This window comes from Protopterus annectens, chromosome 13.part0 (genome assembly GCF_019279795.1).
Source record: "Protopterus annectens isolate FY-2018-M chromosome 13.part0, PAN1.0, whole genome shotgun sequence".
Classification (NCBI taxonomy): domain Eukaryota; kingdom Metazoa; phylum Chordata; order Ceratodontiformes; family Protopteridae; genus Protopterus; species Protopterus annectens.
Window position 1 is genome coordinate 842,426,916 of NC_056747.1, and position 24,936 is coordinate 842,451,851.

The 24,936-nt window shown below is 39.0% G+C and overlaps 1 protein-coding gene across 1 annotated transcript in view; it reads right to left on the reverse strand.

The window, feature by feature from the left end:
- Window positions 1-3,872: 3,872 nt before the first annotated feature.
- Window positions 3,873-24,936, reverse strand: part of DHRS11 (dehydrogenase/reductase 11) — a 1,041,955-nt gene continuing 1,020,891 nt past the window's right edge. The window contains exon 7 of the mRNA XM_044054563.1: window positions 3,873-5,074. Coding sequence (XP_043910498.1) covers window positions 5,033-5,074 — 42 coding nt within the window. The 3' untranslated portion in view covers window positions 3,873-5,032. The remainder of the gene's footprint in view (window positions 5,075-24,936) is intronic.

The following is a 24,936-nucleotide window of genomic DNA, read 5'->3' on the forward strand; positions in this document are numbered from 1 at the left end:
GGTGTGCACCATCTTCCCCTCATCCATGACTTTGGTGACTGTCTCAAAGTCGACCAAATTTAACAGGCATGACCTCCCTTTGCTGAAACCAAACTGTGTGGGATCAAGTGTTTGGAGGTTGCCAATGTCCTTGTTAATGAGGTCCATGATAACCCACTCCATGGACTTGAAGATCAGGCTAGTTAGGCTGATGGGTCTATAATTTCCTAAATCTGTGGATACTCCACCTTTGTGCAAAGAGATGACAATGGCTATCTTCCACTCAGCTGGGACAAAGCCAGTACTCAGGCTTTGGTTGAATAGGGTGCCTAATGGTGCAAATTCCTGCCTGAGTTCATGTAGGATGCAGCCTGGGATGCTATCGGGTCCATGGAGACTGTATTTTTTTGTCTTTGAGAGGACAGTGATGACTTGCTCCCTATAGATAAGGAGAGGGGGGCAGGTGCTGGGGATGACCTGATTTATTGATGGGGGGGACAGAGGGGCAAAGTTTTCACTGAACCTGTCTGCCAGCAGGTTGGCTATAGCTATGGCATTTGTGTATGTGGTGTCCTTGACAGTAAGACATGTTCCTCAAGTGTGTGACCCAGCACCCATGTGAATAGTTCCTTCCAATTTCAAGCATTTCTTGAAATCTCAGCTCTTAATCATGGGTCATGGTATGGAAAGCTCCAGTAGGCCCTATTCAGCTGAGTTATCCAACCTTCGTAGATGTAGGGCAGATCAGAGATCATAGTCATCAGTCCTGAGTACTTCTAAGCAATGGCCAAGGGTATGCAAGGGAAGACACTGTTTATAAGCATGCTTCATACAGTTGAATGGTGGATACATAGTGCCTGCAGCCTGGGACACATCTCCTCAGGTAGCTGTCAGAGGTTCACCTCCTACAGGATCTTTTGTCATCTACTGAGACAGGTACAAATTCCAGCCTTCAGGAGCTGACAGTGAGGTCAAAGCACTCAACAACTAGGGTGTTGTTCCTGTGACAAACTTAACCTCCAAGAGGAACTGATTATTGTTTCCCCCTCCCTCAGTTCTTTGGTTTTGTGTTAGGGATCCATCAAAGGCCTGTTTCTGCACAAGTAATCATCTCACTGATCAACATCCCAAACACTTTCAACTGATGCCTGTCCTCCAGTTAGCAAAGTCAGCTGTAAGTGACTTCATCATATATTTGCAGTTGGCAGACCTGAATTGCTCACACTTATGATAGGGCTGTTCAATGTTCATGTTTGGCATCATGTTCCTCTCTCCAGTAGTAGGGAAAATTCCATTGCAGGTCTTGAATCAATATGCTGTAATCACAGGAACACTCTAAAGGCTTTGCGGCTTTAAGTATGAAATACAAACAAAGTTTATTGACATAAGGCTAGCTCAAGATTAAAACTGTGTAACAAGCAGAAAACAACTCTCATGGTGTGGTGTGCTGGTATGGGTTTAGTGTTCCTCTATGTATGACAGCTTCAGAGAGAAAAAGGGGTCCTTGATGTTACATTCTTTTATGTATCCTTTCTCTAACACTCCATACCATTAAATATATCTTTCTACATGAAGACACATACAGTGTAGGTCTGCCAGCTGGAAAAGGTATCTACTTATACAAATGGCAACCTGCATTTCATTAATGACATATGAACTGAAAGGTCAAGCAGAGGGTCAATGACTGCTTGACTGATGGCCTACCCATCTCCTTGTGGGGAGGGAGATAGGATGTATGCACCACATAGGCAGCAATCTATTAACACTGAATGTGTGATAAGAGACCTTGGGACCTAGGTGGACAGTAGTCTCTCCTTTGATAATCATATTGCCACAACAGTCAGGAAGTCCTTCTACATGGCACACCTCATCATAAAAGGGTTCTCGTCCAGAAAAAAAGAGGTCATTGTTCCCCTCTACTCGACACTCATTAGACCCATTATAGAGTACAACGCCCCTTTTGGAATGTACCTCACAAGACATCTGCAGCAGCTGGAAAGGCCATAGAAGTACCTCACAAAGAGGATTACTGGCCTCAAACAAATGCCCTACACTGACCATCTCAAAAAACTCCAGCTTTATTCCATAGCATATCGTCTAGGCGATCTCTGCCTAACATGTCAAACCCAGAGCTGTTGGACATGCTACACCTAAAGAAATCCCAATCCCTCTGAGCTACACGTGCTAGGGACCTAAACCTTGTCACCACAATAAACAGGACATGCTGGAGGGATAGATTCTTGTCCCAGAGACTTCTCATACTCTGGAACAGGCTACCCATCTATGTCAAGCAAAGTTCTTCATTAGCACTCTTCAAAAAAAATCTTGATGAGTGGATGGGAAATAGGAAATACACCCCTGGGATCACTTCTGTGTCTCTGCTTGACAGTGGCACAGGAAAATAACTTTCTTGGGTGGCATAAGCCAGGGAACCTTGTTGGCTAGGCTTACGTAGGCCGTTGAGCCGATAGCCTAGTACCTACCTATGAAGTAGTCTACCACATGTTCACCTTGTACTGGAGCCTAAAAGATAATTTCAGACATAGTGAGATAACTATTGGGAACACATGGCTTCATTAACAGCAGGCCTACTGGATAGCAAAGATGTCACTACCACTTAGCCTTAACACATGTTTCTCCAGGGAAGGTTTACTTCTTTATAAAACTGTTAACTAGTAGAATGATTCATCCAATGACCTCTTTCAGCCACTTTCTGTAACAGAGAGGCATCTGAACTAAACAGGGTACATCAAATTGTACATTATACAAAATGGCTGAATATGACAAAAGGCATTTATAGCATGCAACAAAACAGTAACAGGTATTTAAAATCCATGCAGTAAGATATATACACTGGAATAGATGTAGAACAGGATAGGAAAGTTAGAACTCAAAACACCCAGCTGTAAATGTATATCCAATAAACCAGATTTGGACAAAACAGATTAGCGCTTTCATTCAATTTTAATACTGTGAACTTCTTCAGAAGAAGTTCAAAGTATTAAAAGTGAATGAAAGCGCTAATCCATTTTGTCTGAATCTGGTTTATTGGATATACGTTTACAGCTGGGTGTTTTGAGTTCAAAGCTTCTTTTATGTTTTTTCTCCAGTGTTTTTGAGGATAGGACAGTTAATTATACATGTTGGAGTTTACGATTTGGGCTGGGGCAATCAGACCACACAGACACACAGACACAGACACACACACACACACACACACACACACACACACACACACACACACCATGGTAAGGAGTACAACCTGATTCAGTAAAACTGTATGATCTGCATATGAGAGAGCAAGACTTTGGAAGATGGAAACGTATATGTTAACTGGTAGTAAGTCCCAGAGAATCCACAGCTAGCCTTGTCAGTGAAGCAAGTATACTGTGCATTCTTGAACACATTAAAGGCTTAGATATCACTGCACATGTTAGGGCCACATAATAAAAAGCTGCTCTCTCTTTAGTATGATGGTTTCCAGCCACCCATACACCAGTTTTTGTCAGAGATTTCCCAAGACTAAATGCCCCCACCCCCTTGGAAATAGTGAGATGCCTGTCCCTATACAGAAATGTAGGTATACGAATGGAGTGTAAAACTGAATTGGTTTACCAGTGGAAACAGCAGTCAATGAAGCTAAAGGTCTACAAGGAGCTTGTGTATGGTGCACTCTTACAGCCGTCTGCTCCAAGTTGTCCATGGCTACACTGTCAATCAATATGTCACCATGGAGTACTAGCCAGCTAATACTGTTCTACATAAACAAGCAGATCATGCTGCAAAACTTGACATTAACAATACTTTAGAACCTGAGATTCATTCAATTTTAGCACTCAACACCAGAGGCTGATTACTCAGACTTAAATGAATAAAACATATAGACATAAACATAGAGTTTGCATCCTTTATTAAAAATTTTGCAGTAAAAATGCTAAGCTGTAGACTATTTGTAAAGGACTGTTAGTAAATGAGATGAGTGCCTTCTGTAAAGAACTGTTAGTAAATGAGGTGAGTGCCTTCTTCGGTGGTGACTTCCATTGGCCGGCATCAAAGTTGCGATTTATATCTTCATGATAAAGGGAAATTTGCTAAGAAGCTTAAACATATTCCATAAAATTCCAGACTTTTTATGTTCCCTTTTTTTCCATCCACAGCCGAGACGGTCCAGCACACAAGCTAATATCATGCAATATGCACCACACAGTACACATAAGAGTTTAGAATGGAAATCAAAGCAGTTAAACTTTCTAGGTTAAAACTATATCTAATGCACTGACAGCCAACAACGACAAAAGAAGTAAAACAGAGACAACATCTGTTGAATTTGGAAAAAAATGGAAAACTGATATACATGCACAAACATAATAAAATGGCATTTTACGGTAATCAGTAATTTTATCACTTGAAGATAGTGATATGAATCAGATCCCTAATTTCCCAAACATCCAGAAACATAATAACCCACATTGTACTTAGACTTTATGCTTTCTACTAACCTACATGTGGATCACTGTGGCTGTGAATATTTTAAACATTATTGTTTCTGAGTAGGATTATTTTAATTGTTAATGTTTCATATACAGGATATGGTATTTTCCCCTCACAAATAGGTGATGTTACACATATGAAATCCAGCCGATAATGTGCATTTAAATTTTACATGGCACTGCTTAATAAAGTTATACATTATTAGAAGGCATGCTTAAGCCATGAATGAGAAAACACACTGAAAACATTTTGATCAGGCCACTCAATCTATTCATACATTTGAAAAAAAAGAAAAGAAAAGCTGAGTTTCATAAAAGTAAACACAATGTAGGAAATATAAAATATTTAACAATTATAGCAAAATCCATCATCTCTCTTAGCTTTAATGGAACAATTCTAGAGGATTGTTGCAAAGAAATAGGAGACCAAGTTCAAAACAGCATGTTAGCTGACAAGCTTAAAGCAATAAAGTCCCATATGTAAATATTTCTGTTTTAGTACCCTTCACCCTTCTGCATGGCTAAATTACTTGACAGCAGGGTTGGAACTGGCAAATAAAGGATTAGAGAAGCTGTTCTGTTGGTCTCACCACCAATTCACTAACCTACAAAAATGAAAACAGAAAAAAGGTTTGTTACTACTTTATCTGGAATTTAAAGCATGATGGCATTTTTACAGAAATATATGGAATTCAATCAATGATAAAACATTTTTAAAGAACGAAAGAAGAAAGCAGAAAGAAGGGCATTCAACTTCTTATAATTTACCTGCACAGTCTCTCATATCTCTATCAAGAAGAAAAGGAGCTGGGTTTGACTAACACCTATTTCAACACAATGAGTTCAAATTCTGGAATAAAAAGATTATATGATAGGGCACAGGCTACATAAACAAAGTTCAAAAACTCTAAACACACAAACTCTCACAAATCAACATGTCATAGGATACATGCACAACAAAAATCAACATTACTCATTAGCATTAAACCAGCTGTTGTTACACAGAATTGCAAGTGGCCAACTGTCTTCTCTTTCAGTCTACAAAATATCATAACAAAAGATGCAAATACACATTTCTTCATATCTTTTCATTGTGTAAAAGACTGAAGAAAATGATGACTCTATTGTTGATATTATGATTTATGTATTATAAAGCACCCAATCATATCTGATCATATTTAAGCAATAAAACATGACAAGAGTATTTGCAATTATGTAATAAAAGACACCGGTTATGCTCAAAATATGAAGTGTTTTGATCTCTCAGCTCTCTGGCTACAAAATAACATACAATCATGTGATGTCTTTTTGTTCCTAAATGCATATAGTCATTTTTAGTGATGACATTGGAAAGGGTAAGATTCATAAATCTACTGCCTTATGTTGTTAATATGGCATGCATTTTAAAGTCTGGAGTGATTTAATAGCAAGGCTACACAGTGGGCTGAGCCTGTGTATGTGGACCAATGGATCTATTTCACAATACTCTGTGCAGAGAGAAAGATAGTGTGCTAAGTTCAAGACTGTTTATTTACTGACTTCCAAGATGGCTGCACACTGAGTAACAACTTAACTCTAGCTCTCCCAGTGTGAAAACAGGAACTCAACAGAAAAGGCCAGAAGTCTTTTGTGTTTATGGGTAAATTTCAGTAACTGGCTAGTAAGTGTACAGCCTGGATTCCAGGAAAAAAGAAATACAGAACACCTGGAAAAATCAAATACAAAAACTGAGGAAGAAGCACTGACTGTGGAAAGTTCTGCAGCTGTTCAGCCAAAAGCAATGCAACCTACAGACACAATTTCCAGTAATCTACAGAAAGATATAAGACACATAGACCTGGTTAAAATAAATTTAAAAAATCTGGAAAAAATTTAAGAAGCTTTAAACAAATATTCTGATGAGGTGGTAAAGCTGCAAAAATCAGAGGTTGAAATGAAGCAAAGGCTAGCTGAGTATGAGACTGCTCAGGAAGAGATATTAGAGATTTTTCAAAAAAATACAGTATTAGAGGACACAGCACATAGGGAAAAACTGAGATTTTCAGCTACACAAGAGAAGCTGGAAGGAACAGAATGCATTAATTTTAAGAAAGCGCAAATAAGCAACTGGACTGCTATTCCACAGCAGGAGCTGTTAGTTGAAAGGGCACATCCTGTGTATACTCCAAACTTGGCAATGAGAAGCAACCTAGATGTTTAATAGTTAAGATGCAATCCTACCAGCAGAAAGAGTTGATTCTGACAAAACTGTGGCAGAAGGACAAAATACTAAAAGTGGGAGACAGCAGTGTTTGTGGAGAATTATTACTCATTGTACACCAGGCAGAAGTGGAGTAAATTCATCCCACTATTCAGTGAATGTCAAGACACAGGTGTGAGATTCAAATTGCTGCACCCAGCTATCTTCAAGGTATTCTTCCCTGGAGGGACACAATCATTTTTTTTGATGAAGTATATGCTAAGGAGGAAATACAAAAGTTTGTCTAACAAAACGTGATCTGTGAAACAGAAGTTGATTCTGCTTCTTGTTCTTCTGGTAATAAAGATCACAGTGGGACTGTACATGTGAAACCTTTTCCACTGTTTCAACAAAAGATGTTGAAGTGAAGGAAGGGAGCAAGAAAGTTAAGCAGAAGAATCAAGATTACTTTGGAAATGAAGCGCAGACAGGATTTGGGAGATGGAGATGAACAGTACTAACAATGTGGTATTAAATGCAATAATTATATTTGTGAAATATGACAAAACAAGAATATCTGGAAATATTGGACTTTTTCAGAATTTGTTAGACTTTTGGAGAATTCTATAGTATATGTCCTACTTCATGTCAATAATGTTCAGAAAAATGGTTTGGGGAGGAGAAGCGAGGGAAGAAAGTTAACTGTAAGTAAAGAAAAATGTTTTTCTTACTAGTACTATTTCTGTGGTGTATGCTTTCCTTTGCAAGCTATACAGTAAAGTTTTCTGTTATTTTTAAGTTAAATGGTGAGTGTAGATAGGTGTGGCTGTTCCTTTTTTTCCTTTCTTTCTCCCTTTTCTCTTTCTTCTTGTTCAGTTTTAAGATATGTAGGCACTGCAATGTAAAAAAAAAAGCCTGGTTAAAAGAGCATGACAAAAGAAAACTTAATGTGCTTGTGTTCATTCTTGAATGGGGGAAATGACTGTATTAAGGACCTTAGATTGATTTAGTAAAACATTTTATAAGAAAGTAAGTAAATAAAAAAGAATATCGAATATTATGAGGCTTTCTTTCTAGCAAATAAATGTATGCTTAGTAGCAATTCTGCATGTGGCCCTCATTTCTCCATGGAGACAATCTGATAAGAAATTGGATGCCTGGTTCTCATATCTCCAGGGAGACAATCTGATAAAGAGAAATTGGTTACAGTCTGGTAGAGAGTGATTGGCTGGGGAAAAAAAGAAAAGAGATACTGGCTAGGAGATAACATTCTCTGAAAACATTTCCCAGCTGGGAGAGCTATAAAGATAATACAAAATCAGTTAGCACTTAGAAGAAGCACAGGCTACACCATGTGTCTTAGCATGGATAACCTTTCTTTCAGGTTAACTCAAGTCTATGAGTGTGGCTGTCAGTTTGGGATATGTTTGTCCCTATTAGGTGGGTAAAACTTTAATATTTGAAGATGTACATAGCTATGGATGTTAGTATCAATTTAATAGGTTTTAGGGGGTATTGAAGGTTTGTTTGTTTTTTGTTTGAGGGCTTTAAATAAAACAAAAATTTTGTAAGATGTGACATAGGCTCAAATGCATGTGACAAGAAACAATGATATAAAAGTTCAACCTGTCAGACAGTGTATGCATGTAACACAAAAGCTGGAAGTAGACATTTAACAAAAATGTGTTTTACATAAAAAGTGAGAATAATAACTTTTTAATACAATGTTGCTTTCTGTAATGTCTTTAAATGTCAATGGTCTAACAGATAAATACAAAAAAAAAAAGAACAGTGAACTATATTAAAACACATAGACTGCAAATAACTGTGTTACAGGAGACACACTTGGAAAGAACTGAACATGTGAATTTGAAAAGGAAAGGTTTTCAAAATGGTTATTCAGTGGAATATCTGGGACAAAGGAAAACAGGAGTACTTATATTAATTGCAGGAGGAGCTCCAATAGTGCTAGAAGAGGGTAAAACAGATATTAATGGCAGTTTTGTAGTGCTAAGGGGCTAGTGGCAAGGGAGGAGGATTACACTGACATGTATTTATATTCCACCTAAAGCTGCTATAATAGAGCTTAAGAAAATTCTGGAAGAAATAGTCAGTTTTCACAAGGAATATTACTTATAGCTGGGGACTGGAACATGATTTGCAGCAGTGAATATTTGTCTGAGGGTCACAGAAGAGAAAGAATAACAAAGGTAGATAGATTTTTGAAGAAATTTATGAAAATATTTGGCATGGATGATGTGAATTCAGTAACAGGATTTCTGTGCGAATTTACATATTATTCCCCAAGATATAAAAACTGGGCTACACTAGACAGAATTTACGTTTCACAGGAGCATATGCATTTAATTGAAGGTCTTGGTACGCATCCAATAATTATTTTAGATCATGTGCCAATAATAACTAAAATACAATCACGGGGTAATGAAATAAAAATGAGATATTGGTTCTTTCCCACCTATCTGTTGAAAAGAAAGGAATTTAAGGAATGAGTAGTGGTGATTATTCAGTAGCTATTCGAGACTATAGCAATAACTTCTGAAAATGTAGCTAGGGAGTGGGATAAAATTAAGGTGGAAACTAAAACTAGGGAAGAAGTAAAAGAAAGGGAGCTATGGGTAAGAAGTAACAATAATTATTTATAGGGACTGACAAATGTTAAAGTATTGCAGAATAGGGGGAATCTCACAGAAAGTACAGTTTTGTACCTACCATAAATGTAGATGTTCGAGTGGCTATACTGCTGCAGTCATCACACTTGGGTTATCCTGTCGTCAGGCAGTCCCACAGTTGGCCGAATCCCAAAGTCCTGGTCTGGCGTCAGTTGTTGTTGCCTCTTCCCTGATGTCAGTGCGACAGGGGTATAAAAGAGACAGCCGACGCCATTTTCTTCAGTTTTTCTTGCCCCAGATGTCAGGTGCCCCCAACTAGGAAGGCAATACAATAGCTATACAACAATACTTTAGTAGATAAACAATAGTACTAGCTGTTAGCAAATACACCATATAGACATGCATCCAATTGATTGATGTACATGGAGTTGTAACTAACACCCTGGTATGTAGAGGGGATGGAGGGAGGGTAACCTGGACTGCAGCAGTATAACCACTCGAACATCTACATTTATGGTAGGTACAAAACTGTACTATGTTCATCGTGCTATACTGCTGCAGTCATCACACTTAGGTAGAATCCCAAAGCTATGGAAGGGTGGCTGGTACTAAACTGGGTTAGGTGATACTAAGATGTCCTGCAGAACTGCAGTGGCAAAACCAGCTCTGGTTTTTGAGTATAATGGAAGGTGGTAGCGCTTGGTAAAGGTGTGCACTGAACTTCAAGTAGCTGCCTCCAGAATGTCTTTGGTTGGAACCCCTCTGAGAAAGGCTGCTGAGGTTGCAGTAGCCCTGGTAGAATGGGATCTAATATTGACAGGCACTGCCTTCCCATGGTGCGAGTAGCAAAAGCGGATACAATGTGCTATCCATTTGGAGATGGTCTGTTTTGAAATAGCCTTTCCTTGTGAACCTGCAGCATATGATACAAAGAGTTGGTCAGTTTTTCTGAAGATCTTTGTCTTATCTAAATAGTAACGTAGCTGTCTGTGAATGTCCAAAGAGTGAAGGAGCCTTTCTCCTTTATTCTGTGGGTTAGGATAAAAGGTGGGTAAATGAATGGTCTGATTCAAAGCCACACTGGATACTACCTTAGGCATGAAGGTAGGGTTAGTTCGTAAAGAGACTCTGTCCTGATGGAAAATGATGAAAGGTTCCACTGCCATAAGTGCCTGTAGTTCTGAGACCCTGCGTGCAGAGGTAATAGCCATTAACAAGGCTGTTTTCCAAGACAAGTATTGTAGTTCTGCTGAGAAGGCTGATTTGAAAGGAGGCAGTGTTAACTTTTCTAAAACGAAGTTCAGGTCCCAAGTTGGTGTTGGTGGTTTTCTGGGGGGTCTTATATTCTTAGCCCCTCTGAGAAACTGCCTAAGTAAAGGGTGTGAGAAAATTGGAGGATCCATATTGTATTGAGATGAAATGGCTGAAGCATGGATTTTAATGGAGGAGAAGGAAAGGCCTTTGTGTAGCATCTCAGTTAGGTATTGCAGTATGTGAGGAATGTTTGGTATCCAGGGATTTTGACCTTTAGCCTGGTGCCATGCACAAAATCTTTTCCATTTGTCTGAGTAAGTCTTCCTGGTGCTGGGCCTCCTGGCCTCCAAAATGACATTCAGGACGTCCTTTGAGAGAAGTGTTAATTGATAATTTAAGGAATTCTCCATGCAGCTAAATTTAAAGTTCTGAGCTGGCTGTGACGGGTTTGAGAGTTTTTCTGAGTCAACAGTAGTGGGAATTGAGGCAAGATACATGGAGGGCTCTGAGTCAAGTTCCTTAGTAATGGGTACCAGTGCTGGCGTGGCCAGTCCAGAGCAATGAGGATCATTTGTGGTCTCTCTGATCTGACCTTCAATAATACCTTGGTCAATAGAGGTAGTGGAGGGAAGGCATAGACTGACAGTGTTGTCCAACTGAATGATAGAGCATCCACTTTCCAGGCTAGGGAGTGATAAGTCCTTGTGCAGAATGTTTGTAATTGGCAATTGTTGGGAGAGGCAAATAGATCTATGTCTGGACATCCCCATCTTTGAGTTATCATTGAAATTACTTGTGGGTGTAGTCTCCACTTGTGAGGATCTGCCATATTTCTGCTTAATTCATCTGCCAGTATGTTTTCCTTTCCTGGCAGGAATTGTGCTTGTAGTTGTACTTGGAAAGTCAATGCAGTGTTCCGTAAGGTCATAGCCTGTCTGCATAAAGGGTAGGAGTGTGTTCCTCCCTGTTTGTTTATGTACCACATAACTGTGGTGTTGTCTGTCCTTATTAGAAGTTGTCCTGGATGCAAGAGGTCCTTGAAGTCTGTCAGTGCATTTTGCACAGCTAGCATCTCCCTTTGGTTGATGTGAAGATGCATTTGTTTTGCATACCATTTGCCCTTATGCACTGTCCTGCCATATGTGCTCCCCAGGCGTAGTCTGAAGAATCTGTTGTCATGGTTTGGTTTGCTGGAGGTAAGACGAAAGGAAGACTCTTGTTTATTTGACATGCTTGAGCCCACCATAGGAACTCTTTTTGAAGGCAGGGAATGATAGGTATACTTGTTTCAAGGCTGTGCCTGTGTTGAGACCATACACTTTTCAGGTACCATTGTAATTTTCTCATATGCAGCTTTGCATATGGGATTAGTTGAATGCACGATGCCATGAACCCCAATGCCTGCAGGATTTTCCTTGCAGTGAGCTGGGTAAAAGTTGCTATCTTTTTGAAGTAGTGAGTCAATTGTTTTTGTTTGTCTGGCGTGAGGTAAGCCATCTGGGCCATTGTATTTAAGCTGGCACCCAGGAATATTATCTGTTGCGAGGGTATTAGTTTTGACTTCTTTTTGTTTACTGTGTACCCTAGGCAACTGAGCAGCTGTGTTACAAAAAACAGATGCTGTAATAGAGTGTCCTTGCTGTCCGCTTGGATCAGGCAGTCATCCAGATATGGATAAATGTGTATTCCTCGTTGTCTGCAATATGCAATTACTGATGCCAGGCATTTTGTAAATACTCTGGGTGCAGTAGATAAGACAAAGGGCAATGCAGAGAATTGATATTGCATTGTACCTGTCAAAAATCTGAGGTATCTTCTGCAATCTTGTCTGATAGGGACATGCAGGTATGCCTCTTTGAGGTCCAACGTTACCAGCCAAGACTCTTTGCCCAGCATGGGAAGGAGCTGCTGTAGTGTGAGCATTTTTAATGTGGGTTACCTCCAGGTATGTGTTTAGAATTGAGAGGTCTAAGATGGGCCTCCAGGCTTTGTCCTTCTTGGGACTAGAAACAGCCTTGAGTAAAAACCTTGACCTTGCTCCTTGTAGGTACCTTTTGAATTGCTTTCATATCCATGAGAGCTGAAATTTGCGTTTGAGCCTCTGCCCATTGGTTTGGAAGCAGGTTTGGCATGCCTCTCATCCGTGGTAAAGTGTGGAAATGAAATCTGTAGCCTCGGGTAATAATGTCCAGAATCCATTTGTCCTTTGTTATGATGCACCAATTTTGTGGAAATAGAGCCAGTTTTCCTCCCAAAGGTGCTGCCAGGGCAATTTTGCTTGGCAGGCGAAGAGGGAAGTCATTGTGTTTGTTTCCTGAAGGGTTGAGATCTTTCGTCTCCACCTCTTTGAGTTGTTGTATGCCATTGTCTAGGCCTGAAAGAACCTTGTGGCTGGCCTCTGCCCCTTGGGCGCCTGTACCTACCTCTTTGGGGTTTGTCTGATGCAGGAAAGGACCAATTCTTTGATGGCCAGTTTCTGCTGAAACAAGGAGGTTGTACCTGTAAAAAATCTTTAACAATTTGCATAGATTTTGCCTTTTCTTCCATTTTCTTTAAAACTTCCTCTGCTTTGACACCAAATATCACATCTTTCTGCAATGGAGCATCCAATAACTTTGCTTTGACATGTTCTGGTAAGGCTTGTTCTTTAAGCCAAGCATGCCTACGTATTACAGACCCTGTGACAGCTGCTCTACATGAGGCTTCCAATGAATCAAAACCACACAGTAAGGTATGCTTTCCCACCTGTTCTGCTGCATGCAGCAAATCCTGCATCTCTTTAAAATCAAGTTGATCTGTCTGAGGGATCAGTTTCTGCTTTAACTGTGTAATCAAATACTGCTGGTATTTTAGCATGTGGAATTGGCAGTTTAAAGCCCTCATGGCCAAAGTGGCAGACGTATACACTTTCTTTCCCCATCTTTCTAGTGCTCTGGAATCTCTTTCAGAAGGACATGGATTCTTAGCAGTAGAGGCCTTAACCCCTTTGGGACCCTGGGAAATGGTCTCAGGGGTCTGCAGTAGGGCTTTTGTATAGAAACTTATGAGTATCAGGAACTTGGTAGTATCTGTCTGGTTTAGCTGGTGCTGGAGGTAAGCAATGATTAAAACTGGAGGAATTGCTAGGGGTATATGCTGTGGAAGAAGAAGAAACTCATGGAGTCTTTTCTTGGAGTCAGAGTAATCTTGGCCTTCCCAGTGGAAGTGTTCCCTCATGGTGTGTCAAGTTTCCCCAAAAGAGTAGTCTTCAGGGGGGGAGACAGAGGGAATGGACTCTTCAGCATCTGATTCTTCATAAGGAGGGAAGGAGTAATCCTGGTCGTCAGAGATGCCTGAGAAAATGGATGCTTGGTCAGAGGAAGGATAATCTTCCTCCAGTCTAGACCTTTTGTCAGTTGGGGGTTGGGGTCCCCTGATAAGGGTAATTAAATCGACACACGACTATACCACACCAAAAAGTTCATTACATAAAGCTTTCGGGTCTACACCCTTCATCAGTACAAATCAACTGCATTAATACAACATTTAAATAGGAGAAATCATATAGTCACATGCTTCAGCCCATCCCACTACCTAACAAATAATCAATTCTTAAAGAAATAACATGTTATATAAAAACATACTATAATATGTCCACCAATAAAATACAAAATAAAACTTAAAACAATAAAAAAACAAACATAAAACTTACTAAAACTAATACAATAAATACAAAATACAAAATCAAATGTGCAATAATTTCAACAACCAAAAAGTGCAGTAATATTATACTAAAAAACCTTATATTAGCTCACAATATAAATTATGCACATCTATAATAATAACAAATCCATTATAAAATTCCTTTTAAAAATATGTGTATATATGTATAAATACATATACATATATATATATAGTCACATGTGAACATACAATCCATATATATAAATAAGTACATTTTAAAGCCTTTCCCTTTGCTTCTTAACTAACACAGGCTTTAAGCTAACAGCATTATTCAAACCAGGAGGCATATCTGCCTGCAGCCTGATAATCAATTCTAGTTCCTTCAGCTCTAAACAATTGTTCACATCTCCCTTCCTTATACTGATTTCCACTGTAGCCAATACCCTAAACTTAAAGACATGTTTTTCACCCTTATCCATAGCGTGTTTACTCAAAGCATTTGTTAATATTTTTCTCCTGACTTCTGATTTATGCTCCACTATTCTCTCTCTTAACTTTCTAGTGGTTTTACCCACATAAAATGATGTACAGAGCGTACATGTAGCCAAATAAACCACCCTTTCCTCATTGCAGGATGTCATTGTCATTAACATAAAGACTTCACCACTTATGGGGTGCTTATAAACATTTTCACCTTCATATAGGTCATTACAACAGGAACAATTATAACATTTCCTTGTTCCCATTATCTTGTCAACTACCTTAGTCTTCATTTGAAAATCTTTATAACATAATTTTCGTTTTAATGCCTCAGCGCTTCTGTATGCAAACCTAGGTTTACCCCCCACAATGGACCTTATTTCTGGCATAGCTAATAAAATTGGCCAATTCTTTTCTATTATATTACTCACATTACGTGTATTCAAATTATAAGTTGTCAAATATCTCACAAGTTTAACTTCTTTATGTGAGTTATCTCCACATGTTGTTATACCTCCCAACAGAACTGGTCTATATTTTGTCTGCCTCTCTTTACTTACTTCCTCAATTACCTTATTAATAAACTGCTTTGAATAACCACTCCTCTCAAATTCCTGAGCCATAACCTCAACCTGTTCAATAAACATAGTTTCAACTGTATTTAACTTACTCAATCTAATAAACTGTGCCTTTAGTACTCCTCTAAAGGTATGGGGGGCATGCATACTATCCTTACTTACATACCTCAAAGCATCAACTTCCTTTTTATAGACCTTGGACTCTAATCTATTGTTACTCTTAAAAAGAGTTACATCCAAAAAATTTATACTATAATAAGATGCCTCCATTTTAAATTTTAGAAAGTCAGTCGACTCATTTAGATACCGCATATAACTTTCTAACTCCATAAGGGAGCCTTTCCATAACAAAAAACAGTCATCTACGAATCTCTTATAAAACACTACTTTTTCATTAAACTGATTATTTTTACTCAATATCACCTTTTTCTCCCATTAATATAGCACTAGATTAGCATAGGTGTTAGCGACAGGCGTACCCATCGCCACACCAGTAAGCTGCAAGAATGGTTCACCATCAAAAACAAAGACGTTATGTGCTAAAACCACTTCCAGTAGAGTACATACGCTTTCAATTTCTCTTCCATACATCATTACCTCACTGTTCAAAAAATTACGTATGGCATTAACACCATAACTATTAGGTATAACAGTGAATAGTGAGGTGATGTCCATGGTAACCATAACATACTCATCCAAATCACAATGATTTCTCCTATTTAAATGTTGTATTAATGCAGTTGATTTGTAATTACATATGGCATTAACACCATAACTATTAGGTATAACAGTGAATAGTGAGGTGATGTCCATGGTAACCATAACATACTCATCCAAATCACAATGATTTCTCCTATTTAAATGTTGTATTAATGCAGTTGATTTGTACTGATGAAGGGTGTAGACCCGAAAGCTTTATGTAATAAACTTTTTGGTGTGGTATAGTCGTGTGTCGCTTGTATTTGGCAGTAGCACCATCGTTGTTTTTGTAAGGGTAATTAAATCCTCAGCCATCTTAAGCATCTGTTTTTTAAGCATAGGGGCCTGTGGGGAGGTGTGTGGCCCTGGTTTTCTAACTTTCAAGGGGGCTTTGAGTTTAGCATAAGGTTTGGCAGAGATAGTTGTCGGTTTGAAAACACCTTCAGAGACTGAAGGCCTATCCAAAATTTCCGGATCCTCGTCGGGGCTGGCGTCTGAGGAGTGAGGTGGAACAGGTTCCTGAGGCCCAACTGCTTCAGTTTTGGAGGCTGTCAGAAATTCTGAATCAACGGTAGTCAGGGGCTGCGAAGGCGCCTCGCTGAAAACCGGAGAACCGGCGTCAGGCCTTGCTGAGGCCTCGGTATCTGGTCTTGGCCTTGGCTGCCGGTCCTTTTCTTTGCGTTTTTTAATCATTGCTGATGTCGGTTGCTCCGACGGCATGCTATAGTTAAATTTTCTGCCAAAATAATGCTGGGCGAATTCTGCCCGATACTTAATTGTACGTTTGTTGAACCTAGCACAAAACCGACAACCAGAGACGTCGTGGTCTGGGCCTAGGCAAGGAATACAATGAGAATGAAAATCCTTATGATGTATTTGCTTCCCACAAGAAATACAATTATTAACTTTGTCTGACATTGGTCTGAGGCAAGAAAAGTTTCCCCAACGGGGTACTTAGCTTTAGAGAAGACTTCGGGCTGAAACTCGATTCGAAAATTTCAGGAGTTGGCCGACAGGCACTTGTGAACTGCTTCTGCTTCGGGCACCGCACGGCAAGAAAGACTGAAGAAAATGGCGTTGGCTGTCTCTTTTATACCCCTGTCACACTGACGTCAGGGAAGTGGCGACGACAACCGATGCCAGACCAGGACTTTGGGATTCGGCCGACTGCGGGACTGCCTGATGACAGGATAACCCAAGTGTGATGACTGCAGCAGTATAGCACGATGAACATCAAGAGGATGATCAACTGCAGAATGCTAAGCAGAAAATAAGGGATTACCTCAATAATATGCACGAGTTTAGAAAGATTGCTGTTAAGCAACTGTTTTTTGATAATAACACTATAGCACAAAAACTTTTAGCATAACGACTCAGGCAACAGAAAGTAGAAAGGGCTGTCACCAAGCTTAGGGAGCCTATAACAAGGAAGGTAACAAGAGATACTGTAGAGGTATTAGAAGTATTTTGGAACTTCTATGAAAGTCTGTATAAAGCAGAGAAATATGGAAATCAAGACAAGATACAAATGGAAATGTTCATGAAAAATTTAAATATGCCAAGGTTAGAGGTAGGTGAGGCTCAATTATTAATGGTTAAGACAGGAGGAGATGAGATAAAATTGTAATGTATAACTAACCTACAGGAAATTCCCCAGAACAGATGGTATTCCAGTGGAAGTTTGGAAGCTAAAAGGGAAAAAAATGATAAAGATCTGGAAGTTTTGTTTAACAATATTTAAAGAAGAGGAGAAGTACCAACATCCTGGAAGAAAACAGTGGTAGCCATAATACCTAAAGAGGGTAAAGATCCATCAGATCCAGCTTCATACATGCCCATTTCAATACTAAACCATGATTATAAAGTGCTCATGTCTATAATGGCTAAAAGAATGGCAAAAATAATGCCAAAATTGATAGATATGAATCAATGTGGTTTTTCTGGAGGGGCGACAAACATTTGACATTAACAAAACACTGATGATCCAGAGGGAAGCAGAATGTAAGAAAATACCATTGCTTTTGGTGGGTATTGATGCAGAGAAAGCAGTTAAAAGAGAAAACTGGGACTTTATGAGTAGGGCAATGGAAGCATTTGTTTTTTCCTGAAAAAATTATAAGGTTGATTAGGAGGCTATATGATGGATCAGATGTGAACATTAAAGTGGGTGGGGTCCTCTCTGATAATATATGCTTGAGCAGAGGAACCAGGCAGGGGTGCCCTCTTTTCCCTTTGTTATTTCCATTATATTAAAACCACTGGAAAAGAAAATAAGGGACTCAGAAATTCAAGGATATAATTGGTATGGTTAGTCAAGCAAAGCTGGCTCTGTTTGTAGATGATATTATTTTGTACCTGACAAAACCAGAAAGAGACATTACAGTGTTGTGGAATATTTTGAGACAGTTTCAGATCTTTTTGGGATACAAAATTAATGAAGCTAAAACAAAGACAATAGCGGTAAATTATGCACCCACATATGAATTGGTTAAGCAATATCCATATTTATGGGGACATGATAAAATGAAGTTTTTAGCAGTATGGATTACAAACGATTCTGGTGCGGCAGCTAAGGATATGTGGGAAGAGACTAAACAAAAGATAATACAAAAACTGTGAAAATGGACACCTTGCTATATGGCATTGGTCAGTAAGATACAAGCAGTTAAAATGTTTTTTATTCCCATTAGTCTTATACATAGGTCAGGTATATTTTTATCAACCAGAGGAGAAGTTGTGGACAGCAATTACTAAAGCACTGAAGGACTTAATCTGAGAGGGGAAGAGTCAAGTGGGATAAGCTTATTCTTCCAGTAGAACAGGGCGGATTGGGATTACCCAATTTGAAGGGGTATTTTAAAGCTACACAGTTAAGGCTCCTATACATAGCACAAGCAGAAAACTATAGTTCAAAGTAGAAAAGGATGATGATGAAATCGGGGAAGCTCAAGAAATAAGACAGGAATTTTGGATGCAAGGAGAACAACAATAATCATACATAGTATTATTTATTTTTTATTTATTTATTATTTGTTGACTGGGAAAGTCCGACTAGGACAGAACATATTGTCAGTGGACACCCGGGGTGAAACGCTCCAGACACATGTCTTTGGAATGCGGGAGGAAAACAGAGTACCCAGAGGAAACCCACGCGAATGCAGGGAGTACATGCAGATGCCAGACAGAAAGCACCCCACCAAGAATCGAACCAGAGAATCTCTTGCTGTGAGGGGATAATGTTAAATGCTGCACCACTGCTACAAAGTGTCTTAAGAACTAATCCAACACAGGAATGGAGGAAAGAGATTATTCTAATAGGGATGACTGCTATTAGGGATATAGACAATAGGTAAAAGGAGTCTGGAATTTATTGCAGAAAATTGGTAAAGGAGCCAAGGTACTGGGAGCAAATAACTAGAGGGAAAGATGATAGAATGAGAAGATGTCAAGAATTTATTTGGACTGCAGGTTAGAGAATGCCATTCCTATTAATGATTGATGTCAGACTAGAGGCAAAGAGAAAGAAATGGGGGGAGTTAAATGAAAGGCCAGCACTGGGAGAGTTTTTAGTAGAATCTAGAACAGAAGCTCCCATTTAAAAGGGGATAATTAGCACAGCATATAAAATACTACATGTTAACTATAAGAATCAATCAGAGGAGTTTAGAAAGGATTGGGAAGAGAGATTGGATAAGCAATTGACAAAGAAACAAGGGAGGATATATGTATGTCTCCCAAATATGCAACAAAATCTAGAAGATTTAGGATTGATTTTTGCTGAGAAATGTTTACATAGATATTTTTAGACCTCAAGTAGACTCCAGAGAATTTTTCCTCAGGTAGACAGCAAATGTTGGAGGTGTGATGGGGAAGAAAGTTGTAATTGGGAACATATTTTGTGGGAGTATGGTGAGTTGGTGGACTTTAAGCATTCACTATCAGAGATGCTGGGTGGGCAGATTGGTGTGATGAGGGAGATGATTTTTCTGAGCTATGATACAGAATCGGAATTGCCTGGACATGGTAAGGCCTTGCTGTGTCTAATCATGGTGGCTGCCAAAAAAGCAATTACTAGAAAATGGAAATGAAAATATAAACCAACTATACTAGAAGTAGTGAATACAGTAACAGAGATAAAAACAACTGGAATTGAGATCTTTAGAAAATGGTAGGAGCAAACTACATAGAAAAAAATGGGAACTGTGGGAAGAATACATACAAGGGAGGAGTGAGGTTTAAAAGAAGGCAGGACTTAAATGAGCTATGCAATGTTTGACTGAAAATCATTAGGTAGATCAGTAGTGTCCAACCCGCGGCCCGCGGGCTGCATGCAGCCCTTAGAGCTCTTCTATGCGGCCCGTGACCTTGCATGTGCAAGTTTAGCCTTAAACACTTTTTTTTCCATTTGCTTTTCGCGCCCGTGACAAATGTTGGTGGGCGCATGCACTAAAGCACCCTTAACGGTTTTTTTTTTTTTGCCTGTGTTCCCGCCGCTGTTATTTCGCGCCGAAGAAGCAACATGTGTGTGTCTTAGTACTGAGAGAGTTGTACGGGGTACAGATTTGCCTTCATTGGATTTGTAAGGGACAGGACCTAACTGCAGTAATAGGTAAGTGCGAGTGAGTGAATGAGTGAGTGCATGCATGAAAGCAAAGTGTGTGCGTGCGTGAAAGTAAAAGAAGAATGCGTGATTGTGTGTGATTGTGTGTGTCTGTTAGCCATCATTAGTTTGCCATCGTTAGTCTGTTAGGCCATAATTAGACATCGTTTTGCCTTCACCTGTATGTTACCACAATACCGGCTAGGTACCTTTCAACTTTGTTGCTTAATTCACATGCTACATTTTACAAAGGCATGATAAGCATTAACTAAAGTTAAACTCTAGTACAGAAAGAGCACTGTCACTGCATTGAAAGTTGGCCTCGGTAACTACGCAAATATTTGTCTGAGCTGCAGCAGGGTCTCAAGTTTAAATTTCCTGGACTCCTAATACTGAGTAGTACCACAACAGTGTTGTATAGATTTGAGTTTGAGTGTACTATTTAGGAATGCAGGAAAGCTCTGCCTAAAATTAGGGACTAGAAGAGCAGCAAAAGCTACATGGATAATATACAACTACAATGTAAGTTACTACATGCATAGAAAGGAAACAGTGGAAGTCAGCAGTAAAGATGCATTATTTAGTTTTCTTAAAACTGGTGCTGTCAACACAGGGCTGCTGCAGACATGTATGTTTGTTCAGTTGTGACAGATTCTGCAAACCCAACAGACCACCTACTGTGGCAGGATTAAATCAAGATAAAAATGAAGCAGAAGCTTTCATAAGAAGATAAAGGCCTTTTGGTTGAATGGTCGCACTCAATTATTTCTTTTGATAATATTATATCCCTTGAGCTTACCTTGACAACCAGCTGTCATCAGTTTTTACTTTCCTGTAAAGACCTTTTTAAACCTATCATACATTTGAAAGTTGTGTCCATTTTAACTTCCACACCTTGTATTGTGACACGTTTAAGTGTTCATATCCATAAAAATATGCATTTGCATGTCCCATTGAGTAATCCACGGTGGTACAGCTGTAGCGTTGTTGCCTCACAGCAAGAGGTTCTCCTGTATGATTCTTGGCTGGAGTGCCTTCTTTGTGGGGTCTGCATGTCCTCCATGTGGTCGAGGGGCCTCTGAAAGACATGTGTGAATGGGTGTGCCTTCGCTGAAGGCTGGGCGTCGGGCTGGCAACTCGGCACCATAAAAATCGACTGCCAATCATTAGCGGACCGGAGTTCCGCTGTGGTGACCCCTAACTGGTAAAAGCCGAAAAGACTTCCAAGACTTCCATGTCCCATTGAGTGTACCCTAGTACAAAATAAATATAACTGTTTCAGATCCAAAATTATTATGCTCATATTTTAAAAGTATTTCCGAACAAAATAAGAAAAACAAGTAATGCAACATCATTAAAGTGGCTGTGGGTAGAATATGGTTACCAGGTTTTAGCACCCTAAAAATGTTGCAGCCTTATATATGATACTGACTGAGGCCAAAGTAAATGATTCACATGACTGTGAAAACTAGGGCTTTGCATATGGGGTGCACAATAAAGAACTCCAGTTCTTTGTGTGCCCATCTCTCTCTCTCTCTCTCTCTCTCACACACACACACAATGAAGCAGTGACATAATCATCTTGAAGGCCTGAAAAGAATATCATAAGCTGTGTAAAAAGTAAAAAAAAAGTGTAGGCAAAATTGTTTTGATGATAAAGAATGTTGGACCATGCACATTTCTCAATGCGGCATAGTATATGCACATGTTCCATATGTTTCCTGATGTAACCATATCTCAAATTATTCATTTATCTGCAACCTGTATAGTACTGTTTTAAGGTGGAAAGGTGACCTCTTAACCCCAGCCCTACCGTTAGGTGGCACCAGCCCCCTTGTATTTTAGAAAATGCAGTTCACAGGAAGTATCAAATAATTACGGAATACCATGATTAAATTATCCTTTTTACTGCATGATTTGATGCAGTTATGCAATTCATGCACCATAAAGTTTCTGATTTACAGTGCTGCATATCTGTGGTCAAACTTTCTTAAGCAGCATATTTCCTGATTTTTGAGGGCAGAAAACAGACAGGAAAAAGCAAGCCACACATAAAAAAAGATTTGCCTTTGTCTGAGCCATGAATGTGATCTTTTCAGAAATAATTTAATTCCTTTTCTATGAAAACAGACTGATGGTCACAAGCAGGTAGCATGGAGAGTTCTTGTATGTAAAGAAGGAAGAGGCATTAGTGACCAGCCTCCCACTGCAAACTCATTTATATCATAAGATCAGTGAACCATGGGAATTTTCCTGCCTATTCTAGTGTGTATTGCTGTGATCCCTACTTAAAAAGCAGAAGAAAAAGATACTGTGAGTGACGAAAGACTATGGAATTTGAGTTAGCCTATTAAAAACACAAGCATACAAAGTCTTTGCAAAAATGCAGAAAGTGAAGGCAGGGACTCCCTCCAATGAAGTGTTGCACACATCATAAACACTTCACCCACACTGTCCCAACAAGTATTCCAGCATATATATAGGTGGGTGCTGAATAAGGATGCAGAAAAAAATGTGCTTGTGTGTGTGGTGTGTTTGTGAAGTAACATTTTAGGGAAGATCTACCCTAGCAAATTATCGAAATGGACATAACACAGCCCTTAAACTTAAAGAAACAGAGAAATGACAGAAAAGGGCCACTCCCGTCCCTTAAACTCACTGCAGTGTCGCTTATGCCACAATTATCAGTGTCTCTGCTAGGTAGTGATGTGCTATGCACTTTGTTTACAAACCCACCTTAATAAAAAGACGTGATAGCAAAATGAAAATAAACTTGGCAGTCAGAGGACTTGCCAGATGTGTGGCATCTTATTTTCCATGCAGAAAAGTACAAGATAATATACCAGTCTCATCCCATTTTTCCTACCATTTTGCACTATGGGGCACTGTTTGACCAAGTTTTCACACTGTCAGCAAGTACGTCTTGTCTGTTTTCTGCAATTTAGTTTTAAGTAGATATTGTTTGAGTCAAACTATGGATGCAGTAATCGTGTTAAAAGGGCAATTTCTTATGTTGCTTCAGATACAAAATTTTGGCTCCTAGGTTTTACCTTCCATACTACCATGTTTGGAAGAACAGACAAGACACTGCAAGAAAAGCAGTGCTGTTGACTTTTGTTATAGTTATAGTACTTAAAAACTGAAAAAAAGCATGGCACAGGACTGGCCAAGATGTGGGGCTTTATGAAAACAGATTAATGAGGAAAGGGAAATGGAAAGGAAAAGAACTCAGAAAGTACGCATATTTTTGGGGGTCTCTTTTTAATTCATACTGTTATCAACAAGTAATTATTTATCTAGTCGGAATGTTATCTGACAATCATTAAAATTAATTTATGGGGAAAATATCTGTTAGCTAGGTTGAGAAATTTGGTATTTAACAATTGTTTAATAAAGTTACACAGGAAATCATAGTATTTTATCTGTATGTGTGCTACAATTTTATTTTATTGACATTGAATGTTCATTTGTTTTTTCTGCAATAAACATTGTGCATAAAAATGCACCTCTGTAATAAAACCTAAGGAGATTAAATAATGGATAGTGAGCTACTGGCCAATCCAAAACAGAAAGGGGCCTAGGTATAACTACATTAGTTTTTATAAAAGTGGGCAGCCTGTGTAAAAAGACAGGAATGAAAGTGTGGCGAATCCTGGGTACACAGTGTAGAAGCACTGGCAACAGAAAACAGAAATGTATTATTTCTCTGTACATTTGGTCAGGCCATGCTGAGAGAACTAGAAATCTTTTTGGAGATCCCACTTGTGCAAGGCTAGTAACAGAATAAAAGCTTTGTAGAGAACCACAAGTTCTCATCATAAGAATTATAGAGTGGGCAAAGATGGTTAACATATTCCCTGGAAGCATGAAAGGAGAAGGGGCATGATGCCAACATTGTGTCCACTCTCAGCTACCCACTTATCTCCTTGAAAATAGCCATGCATCCTCTATCAAAACAGCTACCTCTGAGCAAGGTTCAGCCATGCTGCTGAACGTATAAGTGACATATACGCAACACGTTCCTTCAGGCAGAGTCACATTAGTTGTGACTGAAGATTTAACTTTGTGGCTCTTTTGCCATGCTAATGTGATAGGAAAAATACAAGATATTTTTTCACAATCAAGAACAGCAACAAAAACTTCCCTTTTCAGAATGTACAGGTTTCAAATGCATTGGAAATGAACATTATAGAGCTGAAAGTCTGACTTACAGGTAAAAATAGAAAAAGAATTTGAGTTTAATCTGTGCTCAGGTTTCTGAGCAATTGTCAAAAATCAGCCTGATTATGACCAGTCTGTAACCCTATTCCATTATGAATATATTACGGTCACTCAAATATGTTACATCTGGAATTATACATTCAAAAAGTCTAAATTTAATGTG